Here is a 16,159-nt window from a genome sequence, read left to right on the forward strand (position 1 = left end):
TGAAGATACAGGTCCAACATTGTAGACGGGTTTCCTGCTGTCAGAGTGTTTACATTCTAGTAGGTGATAATAAAAAGGAAAGTAAGAATTAAAATAAATTTAATGTTTTTTTAAAATTTATTTTTGACGGAGAGAGAGAGAGAGAGAGAGAGAGAGAGAGAGACAGAGCCTGAGCGGGGGAGGAGCAGAGAGAGAGGGAGACACAGAATCTGAAGCAGGCTCCAGGCTCTGAGCTGTCAGCACACAGCCCCACACGGGGCTTGAACTCACGAACCGTGAGATCATGACCTGAGCCGAAGTCAGATGCTCAACCGACTGAGCCACCCAGGTGCCCATAATTAAAATAAATTTAAATGGATGATTGTTATGGTGGAAATAAAACAGCCTCCTGGGGAAGAGAGTGCAGTTTGAAGTATTGGATACAGTTCTGGGCAGTTTTTTGAAGTTTTGTGTCATCTGAAATTTTGGCAGTTGTAAGAAAGTCTAGAAAGGACAGTAGGAAGTGTAAAAGGAAAGAGAAATTCATTAAGTTTTGGGTATGATCAGTGGTGCCATAACTACCAGTTTGAAAGTACAAGGACTAGTGCTTTGAGTATCTAGTCTTTGAGTGCCCTACTCGGTGCAGATGTCTTTGAGTGTCTTTGAGCAGATAAGAATGGGATGAAAAGCCCAGTCCTCTCTGAGTTTGAGAGCCTACGAGTTTGTTGGGGTCTGACTTCAGGGTTTTTCCTCATATGCCTTTCCAGAACTCTAACATGTAGATCTTATAATAAAAAATGTCTTTTCAGACTCAATTTCAACCAGCAGTGAAAAATGACTCACTGACTCATCCCCATGACAAAGGTCACTTCACAAAGTGTGAATCTGAGGTTCCTGGAGTTTGGAGACTCCACAACATGGCCAATTCCAAGGAAGATGGTTCTGCCATCAAGGTCAGCCCCAGAGTGAGGCTATACCCAGCATATAATGTGTCTTACTGATGAGAAAACCGGGGTGCTTTCAAGAGTTGGACAGTTTTCAGTGATGGAACATTTGTTAGTCGGAGCTGAGGACTGACTGCTTTGCATAATATACATTTAGTCTTACAAAGAAGAGAAGCTACTTCTAATGATTGCTTGTGGTTGAAAATCTACTCATTGTTTCATATGGCCTTTGTCATCACAGACACTTTTAAAAATGTGGGGATACGATTTTTTTAAGTATTATAAGGTCATTTACATATCCAAACAACAGTCTTCACGAAATAACATTAAATATATGTTCAAATGACAAATATTGTGACTCTCTTAGTCAACAAACAATTGTGTAGAATGTCACAGTTGGTGAGAGAGGGAGGGAACCACAAGTTCTTTGCTAGGTGGGAAGACCAAAGACTAAATTGTAGGAAAAGTGGGTGGGTGGGTCAGGACCCCATCATGAGACAGGTGGAAGGGAAAAACCTGGTCACAATATTTTCTCTAGCGACGAATGAGATGTGGTGGTCAGGGGAGACTGGAATATACCAAATGGGTGATGTCAGTCAAAAGACAAGATGGTGCAGAATATCAGTATTCCAACCAGGCCTCAGAGATATGGTATACCAGTATGTGAAAAAGGGGTCCGGAATTTACATGTAAGGGACAGTAGATTATGGCGAATACACGGATAAAATTAATGTGAGGTGACAAGCAACAGCAATCATAGCTGATAACGTATTTCTGAGTGACCAGACCAAAGAAAAGGCATAGAGTGGATGATTTTTCTTTGGCCATTGTTTGGTACAGTCTCATTTCCAAATCATGTATATTCTTTATAGTTCCTAAGGATAGGAATTAAAATACTCTTTTATATAAAATAAAAAAAAAAACCCCAAAATAATTATGACTCTCATCCTTAGTAAATGAAGAAATTAAAATTGTAAAAGAGAGACAGGGTTGATAAAATCAGAGATAGTTCGTGTGTGTGTGTGTGTGTGTGTGTGTGTACCATTCATCAGGGAAGGCTGGGAAAAATGAAGATATGGCTTCAGACATTGGGTCACATAATGGAGGAAATGGATACCATTGATAAAAGTGATTACTTCTTATAATCAGGAAATGATTTAAGCATTAAAAGTTCTTCATGAAGAAACTCAAGATCTTTTTCTTTGATGAGCTATTGCATATTGTTGATGTACTAAATTATAAAATCAGGCATTTTTTTCTTTTGGTAATTTAACAAATTTTAACATCCATGATCCAGCTACATGTTATGATTGATGTTGGGGACAGAGGCATAAAGAACACACAGTTCCTTCTTCCAATAATTAAAGATATTCATTTGGATACAAAATAATAAATCATACATTCACATTATAGCATGCATGTTTATAGGTGTTATAGGGATGCTGAGGAAGAATTCAAAGGAGAAGACAAAATGAGTCATAATGTAGAAAAGGAGTACTAGACAAGATATTGCTTCTAAAGGAGAATGACATATGAGCAAAGCCATGAAGGATGAGTTGAAATTGATCTGCTACATGTGAAGGAAAATAAAATTCAAGGAAAAGGAATTTTAAAAAGAAATGAATAAGTTGACAGCTTACTGCTTAAGTAGTAACCTCTGTTGGAAAGCTTATAATCAGTATTACACCCATATAGGAATTCTGAGATTCTCTTAAGTTGCATTGTCCAAGACGGTAGCCACTAGAGGGATATGACCATTGAGCACTTGAAATATGGCTGGTCCAAAATGAAATGCATTGAAGTATAAAGTACACACTAGATTTCAAAGACTTGGTATAAAAAAGAATTAAAACTATATATCAAATAATTAAAAAATATTAGTTCAATATTGTTATAATATTTTGAATATATTAGGTTAAGTAAAATATGCTGTAAAATCAATCCATCTGTTTCTTTTTATTTTTTTAAAATGTGGCTACTGGAAAATTCTAAAATGTATGTGTTTAATGATAATTCCTATTGTACAGTTTGGTTCTATAAAGTCACAACAAGCTGGCCAGTGAGGACTTTGGCCTAGAAGGGAAGCCATGTTTGTCTACCTGTTATCAAGGTATAGGGAGTAGATCATTCTGGGGAAGTAAGACCACAATAGCCAGTGCTAAAGACTTCAGGGGTGCTTAGTAACAAGGTTTTCATTTGAGATAGTTTGTTCAGTAAATGGGATTAATCAGTTTACTGTTTAAGATAAAGAAAAGATGGATACCTGCCTTACCCCAAACACAAAAGAAGTGGCATATTGATTTAAGTTGTAAACATGAAAGTTAATTTATTAGAGTATCAAGAGATGATATAGACTTCCAGGAATTTTGTAAGCTATTTAATCTGAAACTAGTCATGCTAAGAATATTTACATCACGGAAATTGGCAAATCAGACCCCCTACCTTCAGCAGAGGTCATTACACAATTAAATGGCAGGCCACTGCCCACATGCCTCTTGTTATTGAGAATAAACTTACTTTTTTGAAAGTTTTAAAATGTGGATGTATTATTTATAAACCTGAAAAAGAAAAATAAAACTCCACAGAAATCAGTAAGAGGGGTTACAGTATTTCTTTATGTCCAGAAATCTTTAGAGCTTATCTTAAGTTGGTATCTACGTTCCCCTTGCATGAAACGCTGGATTTAACCACATTCTCCTTCTGCAAAATATCATTTCCTCAAGGCCATCCCAATGATTACACTTCCAAGGAGAAAATTGTGTGGATAGTGATTAAGGGTCCAGGATCCAGAGTCACACTACTTGTGCTTTAGCTCCATCAGTTATTAGCTGATATTATTTAACACCTCTGAGCCTCAGTATATTCAGAGGTAAAATGCTAAAAGAGTGCTAAGTCAGGATTGTTGAAAGTACAAAATGAATAAAATATGCAAAAATCTACCACTGTGAGAATGCAGTACATTTTTGTTATTATATTTATTATTAGGTTGCTCATAGTGAAGTGGCTGACATTTAACCATTTTAACCTAAAACTTTGTATATGGCTCAACCTTACATATTATATCTATTAATATTGGCAGTATTTTGATAATTCCAGAATTTTAATCCATAATCCCAATATTCTCATGTCAGATACATAGGTTAGACTCCCAAGGTAGATGTTCTGTACATCTATCATACATGTATTCCATAGTTATGAACTCTGACATATGTTTTGATGCCAAGTAAATTGACACTGTGTTTGTCAATGTACTTTTCATAACAAATTAATGGGTATTAGTAAAGTAGTTTATTTTCTGATGATTGGGTCCTGTTTTTTTTTTTTGTATCAAGTTCTATTAGTTAGTAGAGAAGTTTCCATTCGATTTGGCAGAAGGGGTGAGATCTATAATAAAAAAAGATTTTATTAAGGGGGAGGTGATAACCATAGGTATTGGTTGCATCATATTGAAGAGCTAATGGGGAAGGAAGAGCAAACACTGAATACAATCTAATATTTCATGTAGCATGAGGTGGAAACATAAAGAATGGTCTAATGGAAATGATGATTCACTCTCTCTGGAGTTTCTAAAGGACAGAACTCATCCTTGAGCTCTAGATACATACTTTTTATTCAATATCCTATGCCCTAGGATAGCACTTGCATGATGTAGGTCTTCAAAAATTCTTGTAAAATTAATTGTTTAGTCACTGTCTGGAAAAAGAATCAATGGAATGATGAGGGTAAATACGATCATACCAAAGATGGTTTAGAAAGCAGGTGATGTGAAATGTCAAGGGGTCATGGAGTTTTCAGGAATGGAGCCAATGTTGAATATGTTTTAGTGGAAAGAATTATGAAAATTGGGACAGTCATAATTAGAAGGCAATCTAGAATGTTTCAGGTTTTAATTTTGACATCGTACTTGTGGATCCAGATGCTTTTAATCTATATTGACTAAAATTTGAGATGTCTAGAAAAGTTACCATCATTTCTACTTAAATGCTGACTTACAAAATGTTATGAAGATCGTACTCTCAGTAGACAGAGATTGCAGATGCAGAGGGACAGTCCTAGTACCACCATGTGGTACTTAAGAGGAGTCCTGGAGCAGGTCTGAGAGGGGGCTGAGTTGTCTGCTTTGGCTGTGAGGGGAAGATCGTAAAGAAAGAAAATCCAGATGACAGAAGTGTAAGAGAAAAGTTGCAAAATACTGGCAATCTCAGTCAAAGTGAATATTTTGCTTTTGAAACACTGAAGGAAACAATAATTCATGAAAAAAAATTCATGGGTCCTGTCCTAGCTTTTATGTTATAGGGAGGATTGAGAGAATTCAACTCTACCCCTAAATAACTTATCATCCTTGGGCAAGACTTAAGTATCCTCAGCCTCCTTTTTCTCATCTGGAACATGTGTAAAAATGCACACCACAATTTCCTACTTTATGTTGTTTTTGTCAGATTCAGATGAAGTGATAAATCTGAGTGTAACTCAAAAGCTATAGAAAGAAATACAAATGTTAATAATAATTATTGTTGTTCTTCTAATAATTATTTTTCTTATATAACATCCTATCCATTAAAATAACAATAATTTTACAGGCGGAAGAAATCTCATAGACTCTCGTTCAACAGTTAGTGAGTTACCTAGTTCTTTAGATTCACAGAAAAGAAAGACAGTTATTGGCCTTAAATAACACACAATCGATGAAGGGAATCAGATAATTAAAACACAGCATGCTAATACAACATATTCAGTACCACAATAAAGGTAAACTATGGAAGAACAGAGGAATTATGCTTGATACATGTACTCCAGGAATGCTTCCTCTACAGGGTATAGTCTCAGCTGTGTTTTAATGAATCAGTAGAATGTGGGGAAGATAAAATTTTGGCAATGCAAGTGGCAGATATTTCAAAACAATATGTCATACTGGGGCACCTGGGTGGCTCAGTTGGTTAAATGCCTGACTTCGGCTCAGGTCACGATCTAGTGGTCCGTGAGTTTAAGCCCCATATCGGCCTCTGTGCTGATAGCTTGGAGCCTGGAGCCTGCTTTGGATTCTGTGTCTCCCTCTCTCTTTGCCCCTCCCTTGCTCACACTCTGTCTCTCTCTCTCTCTCAAAAATAAGTAATAAACATTTAAAAATATATGTCATACTGAAAAATGTCTTAGAGTGGATTATATTATATTGGATAAAATAATGGTGGTTTTTATTTTGATATTTTGCATCAGATCCCTGATTTATACTAATTTAGATCTCCTCACCTGTCTCTTGCTCCAGCCACACTGCAGTAGCCATTCTACCTGGGTTCCCTCCACTTTCTTGTAGCTATAACCGGAGAATGTGTCACCTAATACACCTGCTGTTTGCCTCTCACTTCCAGCCACGATGCTTTCCTGTTGAACCTGAGAGGAGATGCTGGAGCGTCTCTCAGTGCCCATGTATGCTTATCTGGAATTGCAGGAGGGCTAGTGCCCCCTGGAGTGAAAATCTAAATTAGGTTTGTTAACATTCCACAGACCTATAATACGAGGGTTACGTCTGTTTTCCTGTAATTCTCGTGACTAGTTAGGGCCAAATCCTGGCCATAACTACCTGAAAAGAGTTGTTGTCCTTAAAATGATGAGCTTTTTAAAAATGAAATTGCTGTGGTAATGCGGCTACAAAGTCTGTGTTGTGTGCTCTGCCCTTTTCTGGTAGTATATAAAGGTCTCAGGGCAAGACATGACATTCAGACTCCAGAAACCTCCATCTGCTCTTCTAAAGAACTACTGAAGCTCCATTTCTTGCCACCATGTGTTGCAACTACTATAGAAACTCATGTGGTAGCTGTGGCCATGGCTGTGGCTATGGCTGTGGCTGTGGTTCTGGATATGGCTGTGGCTATGGCTGTGGATACGGCTCTGGCAGTGGCTGTGGATATGGCTGTGGATACAAGTCTGGCTATGGCTCTGCCTGCTGTGGATGCAGACCGTTTTCCTACAGAAGATGTTATTCATCTTGCTGCTAGAACATAACTGAAATACATCTTTTTCTCTAAGACGATTATTCCAAGCCATTTTTGTTTCAGTGTCCCATAGTCACACCAGATCTGAATGAAGAGAGTAGTCAGAGTCTGCAGTAAATTGACTGTCTTCTTGAAAGTCTTCATTGTAATTGAGGGGGTCTGAGTTATTCTATGTTTTTGGAAGGAAGACCTCATTTTTGCCATTGTCCAAGGTTAAACTTGTTATCTTCTTATTCTATGTTTCTCTATTGTGATGATTTCCAAATAAAACACGTTTTACTGCTCCTCCCAAGTTTGTGTATCTTTTCTGTCATACATGTCATTGACATATTTTTGTGTATTATTTCTGTGACCTCCTCAGAGATTGATAGGGCTCATGCTAAACTCTTTGTTCCGGTTATGTATGTCTGGCTTCCGTTATGACTGGTCAGTATCCATGACATGCTGAATATTACATATCTTGTATTTCATCCCTAAAATATTGAACCTTCTTGGCTGAGTCATGTGTTCTTACTTCATTTTACTCAAAGGTTTGTTTTTAAGCATTTGTATTTCATGATCCTGGAGCTATCCATTTCACTCTTTCCGTGTTAACCACACTCATGTATTCAACACACACACACACACACACACGCCTCGAAAATCTGCTTTGGGAAAATGATGCTGGTGAAAAAAATGGGCTGTAAGGGGAGGGAAAGAAGGCTCAATAATTAGGTACAGAAATGACCTGGGGACTGGTTAAATGAACCTGAGTTTAGATGGTAGTATAGGTAATGAAAGGGAACAGATGAGCATCAGGGACTTTGTGAAGGTAGAACCTATAAGATCTTAAACATCATCAGTGAAGAAGATGGGAGAAAATCCTAGAGAAGGTAATATCTAAAAAGTATGTATTTTTTCTTTGCACATAGAATGGTACGGAATTCAGGGTAGTATATGCAGTTATATATCTGAAAGACTGGTATAGCAAAATCAATAAGACTAACGTTACAGATGTGTTCCGTGTCTTTCCAGAGACACTAATCAGGGTGGGGTGAATGGGTGATCATAACATACAAATTTCTCAACACAAGAGATCTTTCAATGTGACACCATCTGAAACAAGATTGATTCCCTCATTAGGTGCTCTATCACGGGATAGATCTAAAACCCTATTACTAGGGTTATTTTGGGGGAGAGGTAGAATTAACCAGTGTTACATATCCATTTCCTGTTCTATTGTAGGATGCTATAGGTTAGAAATGGATTTGAGCTTTGAGACCTGATTGTGATAATGGTGACACTAATACCAGGAAAATACAGGACCACAAACTTTTATGTTGCCAAATCTAGGGGGAGAAGCCAGATGTAATATGTTTTGGATTGAGAGATCCTATTTTCATTTGGGAGGCAGAAAGACTGTTAGAACTGGAGTCAAAATTCACCCATGGTTAAATAAATTCAGTGTTCTTAATATTCCTTGAATCTTTTTTTTAAAAGTTTATTTATTTATTTTGAGAGAGACAGAGACAGTGGGAGTGGGGAAGGTAAGAGAGACAGGGAGAGAGAGAGAGGATCCCCGGTAGGCTCCACGCTGTCCATGCAGAGCCTAATGCAGAGCTTGAACTCACTGAACCATGAGATCATGACTTGAGCCAAATCCAAGAGTCAGATGCTCAACTGACTGAGCCACCCAGGCATCCCAGTATTCCTTGAATCTTGAAAGAAATTGCAGGCTTGGGAAAAAGAAGGACACAAGAGGATGATGATAGATTATTCTCCTTGGAAGAAATAGAATCACTTCTTATAAATTAGAGGAATGAGTAGTCTTAATCATCACACATTTGTTGAGTACCTAATAAGGGACATTTCATTATGTTCAATGGACAGAGAATTAAAATATTTTAGCCCCACTTTCTAAAAGTGTGGAAAAGACACATACACAAAACCCTACAAGCTACAAAGATCAGAATATTGCTATAATATAATTATAACAAAGGTGTTTGAAAAAAACAGAAGGATAAAACAGAAGAGAGGCCAAGACAAAGAATAAACAAAGAAGAGTCAGGCATATTTCTGAAAGAGAGAGAAACTTCTAGCTGAAATATGAAAGATGAATAGAAGTTGGTCCATCATAAAGGGAAATAGCCTCTGAACAGGGGAAAAAAGATGTAATACGTTTCAGGAAAGGTCTATAGCCTAGAGCCTTATTGCAATAGATATCATCAAAGCTGGAGGAAATGTAATCACTAGTTGGACTTAAGGAATAAATTCACAGGTGTCGGTAGGCTGAATTCAAAGGTGACCTCTAATGACATGCATCCTTGTATGCTTCCCTCCTCTTCAGTGTGAGCAGGTCTTGTAACTTGCCTTTTACCTTTGCAAAGATGATGGGATAGCATTCCTGTGATTATGTTATGTTTGGGGTTAGAAGATAAAACTCAAGATGAATAAATCTGAATTTTAGATGAAAACCAGATAACTCTTTAGTATGTTTCATGCAATATTTGGGGCGTACTGGCTAAATCTGGAAACTCAAGTTTCACAGAAAGAGATTTTTCAGATGTCCTGGCTGATACTTTGAGTGTAATATCATGAAACCCGAACAGAGATCCTAGGTAGGCTGTGCTTAGACTTCTGATCCACTTAGACTGGTAAGAATAAGTGTATATTGTCCTGAGGTGCTATTTGCGTGGGCGCTCACATGTATGTGTGTGTGTGATAACTTACAACAGGCTTTCTCTACTGTTCTCTAAATTATCTGGTAAGAGGTGTGGTTGACTTGGGTGACCTCTATAGCATTTCTGTATATCAACAGAGATTAGGAGACAGTCATACCAGTAGGTATTAAGAGTAGACCGCTATAGAGAGAAAGTGAAAGAAAGGTCGAGAGGCGCTCTCAGACATACTTGAGGAGACTGGCTTGTGAACACAACACTGAAATAAATTTTACCTAGGACCCAAAGTGACACTGGGAATAATGAGACTTGAAAGTGTGTGGCGATTTTATAACAGAGTAATTTCACAGCGAAATGGGTCACCATAAGAAACAATAAGTGTTTAAGCCTCTAATGAGTAGAAAGGGACACTTGATGTAATGAAACGAAGAACAGACACTTGATCTTTGTAATGTATTAACTGTGGAGCTTTCGGTAAGGTTCCTAAACCTCTTTGTACTCCAATTTCCATATTACAAGTTATCTACCTCTTTCACAATTTTATTGGGGTCACATAGATTAAAATGTCTGAAGGAAATTTCGTGATTTGCAAAAATTTCAAGTCTTTTTTAACATTTTTTTAAAGTTTACTTATTTTTGAGAGGGAGAGAGAGAGAGAGAGACAGAACATGAGTGGGGGAGGGACAGAGAGAGGAGACACAGAATCTGAAGCAGGTTGCAGGCTCTGAGCTGTTAGCACAGAGCCTGACATGGGGCATGAGCTCACGAGCCATGAGATCATGACCTGAGCTGAAGTTGCTGAAATTGGATGCTTAACCAACTGAGCTACCCAGGTGAGCCTCAACAGTCTTTAAAGGGTATTTGTATGTGTGTGTGTTGTTCTGTTTGAACTAAATGAATACCTGGAGTTGATAAAAATTTATTGAGGAATGGCTCTTGGGGTAAAATTGTCAGAATATCATATGCATGGGTATTTGGATTCATAGGAACTCTACAACATAGAATGTTGAGGTTCTGAATTGGGCAGCATTAAGTTCCAATGAAATCCCCTATGTAGTATTTAGAAAGCTAGTCAATGTAATTAGTCAAGCTTATTTTAATAGTCATATTTCCAAACCTAAACTTTGCTACCCTCCACAGAGCCTTGTTACATATATCGTTGGAATCATGTGCTCAGATGATTGGATAATTGATGGAAACTTTCTCGACAGATTTGTAATTGGCTCAAGACAATTCCTGGGTGACAAAAAACAAACATGGTTTCCCAATAAAACTGGAGTCTATAATAATTGTTTCATTTAAGATAGATGCTATAGCTGTGAAAAGATCAAGTCCTCTCATTATCAACTGACAGGAGTGACTTATACATGCTAGATATTAAATAAATATTTATTGCATGAATCACAAAATTCATTACATGCCCTGGCCCTTCCTTGTCAGTATATAAAGGTTCCAGGGTAGTAGGTGACATTCAAACTTTGGAAGCACTCTTTTCCTCAACAGAAACCTCACCCTCTGCCACCATGTGTTACAACTATTATGGAAACTTTTACAGGGGCTGTGGATATGGCTCTGGCTGTGGCTGTGGATATGGCTCTGGCTATGGCTGTGGATATGTCTCTGGTTGTGGCTATGGATATGGCTCTGGCTGTGGATATGGTTCCAGATATGGCTGTGGCTATGGCTGTGGATATGGTTGTGGATATGGCTCTGGCTGTGGCTGTGGCTATGGCTGTGGATATGGTTGTGGATATGGCTCTGGCTGTGGCTGTGGCTATGGCTGTGGATATGGTTGTGGATATGGCTCTGGCTGTGGCTGTGGCCATGGTTCCAGATATGGCTGTGGCTATGGAAGTGGCTGCTGTACCTGCCGACCATTTTGCTACAGAAAATGCTGTTCTTCTTGCTGCTAGAACATCGTCCTAGAATATCTAGAATATTGTATGCCTCTGAAGAATATTTCAAGATTAACATTTTTCCCTAAAAGACGCTTCATTTTATTATCTCTACATGCAAGTAAGAATTGGATACCACCTGTGTTTACTTCAGAGAACCTGTTATTGAGGAATTATGAATGTTGCCATTATGTTACATGAAGACAGAAGATTTGATTCTGGTTATGTTCAAAATGTAAATTCTTGGTTATCCTATTCTATGGTTTTGTATTGTCCATGAGCATAAAAACTCCATATGTGGGATAAAAGTATATTTTTTCAATACAGAAATTTCACTTGTTCCTGAAAGTTATTGAATACTTTGGGCCAGATTCATCACCGACGTTAGTATTTGTGGCTTCCCTGGAAGGTTGGGCAACCACTGTGTGAGCTGAACCTTCTGCTTGATTTTGCTGTTAACATAAAATTGCTCTAAAATGTAAAGTCCAGGGGTGTCTGGCTGGCTCAGTTGGTAGGCATGTGACTCTTGACCTTGAGGTGGTGAGTTCCAGCCCCACGCTGGGCGTGGAGCCACCTTAGAAAAATATAAAATAAAATGTAAAGTCCAATTAAAAAAATAAAATGGTGCTGTTTCAGATAGGAAGATCAGGTTAAAAGTCTGAAGAAGTGACAAGTAGGCTGATATTTGGCAAATGGATAGATGCTAGAGTAAGGGGAAGAATGTTGGAGGCAGGAGGGAGAACAGGTGCAAAGCTCTCAGCAGATGGGAGGTTAGTATGCTTAGGGACTGTAAGGTCTGGGGACAGGAGAGCAGAAACCATCTAGACTGGAGAGGTGAGTAGAGGCCAGGTCACGCAAAGCCTTGTGTTATAAGGTGTTAAGATTTGCTTGGATTTTGTTTTAAGATACTTATTGGTTTATCCAGCCATTTGTTCTTGTCTTTGCAACGTCTTTCCTTTCTGTCTTTTTTCCATCTTTCATATCAATACTAAACACAAATTCACACCATTTCCATGTTTGCGCATGTGTGGATTGGACTATGGAAGAATGGAAGAAAGGTATCTTGTTTGGAGCATGTTGGAATAATTGAAGGGGGTATAGTCTCTGGTCTGGACTTGGAAATTTGTAAGGGCAGCTTGGAGACGGGGGGAAGGGAGGAAGAGGCTATGAGAGGGGGTACTTACAAGTATGGACCTCATAGCACTTTGTGTTGACACCACCATTTTCTTCCCATATTTTAAAATATTTGTTACATGGAAGAGAGATTAATATTGGTTTCCTGGCTCCGGGAACCAGAATTAGATGAACATGTATGGAATTAAAAGGAGGCTAACATCTTAATATATGACAGTTTTAAAACATAACAGGCAAAAATGGATTTTGGTGTCAGAGAGGTTATTCAGCTGACTCTTAACATCTCATCCTATTCTAATTTTTAAAAAGTGTTGATCCTATAATGTAAACAATGCCTGCAAGGCATAGAATCAGAGTCACTGAAAAAAGTGGTAATGTTCTTAACAATGATAGGAGAGAAGTGAAATGAAAAACTTTTTATAGATTTGGAAGATGGCCAGAGATAATGAATATATTTTATTACCTTATCCTATAGGAAGGAGACAAGGCATGAGGCTGAGGTAATATGGCAATAGTAACCATATTAGCAAAGTAAGGCTGTAGTATCAGCAGAAGCTTAAACCTAGACAAGTCTGCACCGGTTTGCATTCCCACCAACAATGCAAGAGGGTTCCTTTTCCTCCACATTCTTGCCAACCCTTGTTGTTTCTTGTGTTTTTGATTTTATCCATTTTGACAGGTGTGAGGTGATATCTCATTGTGATTTTGATTTGCATTTCCTTGGTGTTGAGTGTTGTTGAATATCTTTTCATGTGACTGTTGGCCATTTGGATGCCTTCTTTGGAGAAATGTTTGTTCATGTCTTCTGCCCATTTCTAATTGGATTATTTACTTTTTGGGTGTTGAGTTGCATAGGTTCGTTATATACTTTGGGTACTAACACTTAAATGGCTATGTCATTTGCAAATATCTTCTCCCATTTAGTAGGTTGCGTCTTAGTTTTGTCAATGGTTTCCTTGACTGTGCAGAGACAGTTAAGAAACAAAACAAATTAGAAAAAGAAAAGAGAGAGAGAGAGAAACCAAGACACAAACTCTTAACTATAGAGAATACACTGATGGTTACCAGATGGGAGGTGGGTCGTGGGGTGGGTTAGATAGGTGATGGGGTTTAGGAGTACACTTGTGATGAGCACTGGAGGATGTCTGATATTGTTGAATCCCTATTTTGCAAACCTGAAACTAACATAACACTATATGTTAACTATACTGGAATTTAAAATAAAAAAAATACATAAAATAAAAAGAAAAAAATAAACATGAAAAAAACCTAGACAAAGTAAGATAGAAATATTCCATATTAACCAAAGCCTGCATTACAGACTTCCTGGGGGAAAATACTAGGGAGGAGTAGGGAAAAGAAATATGGCATTTGCAAGGATCTTAAGTTACACTAGGAATTTTCCATGGAGGATTCTGAGAGATTTGAATCATATAGAAACTACTAACAAAAAGAGATTTCACAATAAAATGAGATTGTTTGAAACAATAAATTGAGAGTTCCCCAACACTGAAAATATTAAAAGAGAGGTTACTTGTATCTCCCTATTATATTATTATGTAATACAATAGTACAGATTATATGTCACATCAAGCAAACATGGAAATGCAATTTTAATTTGGCACTGAACCCTTCTGAGTGTCAGTCTCTGTTAAATGACATTTTAAATTCACAATCTGATAGTTTCACCAAATGGTTTCACGGCTCACATACAGACAACTGGAAAAGGAATGTTTTCAGCCAATAAAGCATTTTACAGTAGCGTATACTGCCTAGTCGTGTGGGAGGAGCTGGACCCAATCACATTTTGACTCAGATTCAATTGACATCTAAGCAGGAAGAGGGGAAAGAGGGAAAAAGTATATTTGCTGTCAGTGTGATTCTCATAGAACTTTTAGAGTATAATCTCGTGAATCAGGAGGAGCCCCCGTACAACGACACATTACTCATCACTCTTGAAACATTCAGCTGCAGTATGGTCACACCGCCAAGCAGCGCCTGACTTTACTCTTCCATAGTAAGCTCTGGAACTCTGGGAGCACAGAAATTTACTTTCTCCCTATTAAATACATAGGCCTATTCCCAAGGGAGGGGACTGTAACCTCAATAGATGTTTATGATCACTGATCTTCAAAATATGCTATGAGGCCAAGCCCTGTGATGTATGGTTTGATACTACATGTTTATAAAAATATGATTTAAAATGCACCCAACAAGGTGCACTGAGGCCAATTGCATGGTAGTTTGTTTTCTGAGGGAGTTGGGTCACTTTTGAAAAGTTATTATGAAAAACATTAATTAACACAGATGCACTTGAAACCAGAGCAACATTACACACCATCTTAAAATTTTAGTACAATAAATATATCGGTATAAGTAAATGTACGTATTTGAAAAGCTGCTGTTATTTGGGAATCCTTGTATGTGGATCAAAGAAAGGGGGAAAGGAAAAATAGAATGTATTGAGTCTCCACTATACATCAGGATCTGTGCTATACTCTTTGTATCTCCTCTATATTTTCTACAGACATTTTGACAAAATTTTAAATACATGTAGTTATTTTTGTTCCAATTTAGAGGTTATAAAAACTGAGGCTCACAAATCTGAGGACATTTTCCCTGGTCAAATTGTTAGCAAGTGGCTCAGCCGGAAAGGGAATCGATCTGTTTGCCATGGAAAGCTACTTCTATTACAGAGCCTCTGAAACTTGGGGGAGACATGTACCAGTCATCAATTTACTGCCTCTCAGCTTCAAACTCCCCTTCAGTAGATGCTCTGTAATAACACATGGGATTCCTTTAGGCATTTTTTTCTTTGCTGTGAGCATGGTATGAAGCTTTCTCAGTAGCGGGAGGTGTTGGGACATTGCAAGAGGAAGTGGTTCTGAATTTTTTGGGTGCAACACTGGAGAGAAGGGGAGGGTGTTCAGTAGTGTGGATGTGCAGACATCTGGGGAAGCTCTACTCAGTCAAGAGTTGAGGATTTGAGGGATCCTCAGTGATGCCGGAGCCTCAGACTGACAAGAATCTTTATTGGCTCCCCTCCGTATGGAAACCTGTACCTTGAAGACTTCTCCTCCACGAATCCCTGTTGACCTCCTGCCCTCAAAGACACCCAGATTCCCTCTACAGGAATTCCCCATCCCCCGTCTGCCTGCATCCCAGAGCTTCCCAGGCCCTCTACACGCCCACACCATCGGTTGCTTGTTTTCCATCTGCGTTCCAGAAAGAGTTGTCTCCTGCTTGGTCAATGACTGCGGAACTACCCTGGTCTGGCCAAACCGGTGAACTTCTCTGCTTTCTAGTGGGCTGAACTAATCTTTTCAAGTTTTTTTTTTTTTAATTTTTTGAGTAGTCTCTCACATTCTTAGGGTACCATATAGAATTTCCTCATATCGTATAGCTACTCTTTTATCATGGTTTAATAATTTTGTTTCACATTAAAATTTCTGTTTATCCTACTATGTGGTTTCTGTCTCCTGATTAGAATCAGACTGATATAGAGGTCTTTAGTTTTAGGGGTCATCTGTGTGTTTACAGTGGTCAAATCAGTGGCAGCA

At 38.2% G+C, this 16,159-nt stretch overlaps 2 protein-coding genes across 2 annotated transcripts; both read left to right on the plus strand.

Moving 5' to 3' along the window:
- Positions 1-6,700: 6,700 nt before the first annotated feature.
- Positions 6,701-6,916, plus strand: LOC122241887 (keratin-associated protein 21-2-like). Its single transcript, XM_042998309.1, has one exon. It carries the CDS (start codon positions 6,701-6,703, stop codon positions 6,914-6,916), a length of 216 nt encoding a protein of 71 aa, XP_042854243.1.
- Positions 6,917-11,093: 4,177 nt separating this feature from the next.
- LOC122241888 (keratin-associated protein 21-1-like) lies at positions 11,094-11,483 on the plus strand. The gene has a single exon (XM_042998311.1). The coding sequence runs from the start codon at positions 11,094-11,096 to the stop codon at positions 11,481-11,483; it is 390 nt and encodes a 129-aa protein (XP_042854245.1).
- Positions 11,484-16,159: the final 4,676 nt, after the last annotated feature.

The sequence above is a fragment of the Panthera tigris genome, chromosome C2 (genome assembly GCF_018350195.1).
Source record: "Panthera tigris isolate Pti1 chromosome C2, P.tigris_Pti1_mat1.1, whole genome shotgun sequence".
NCBI lineage: Eukaryota > Metazoa > Chordata > Mammalia > Carnivora > Felidae > Panthera > Panthera tigris.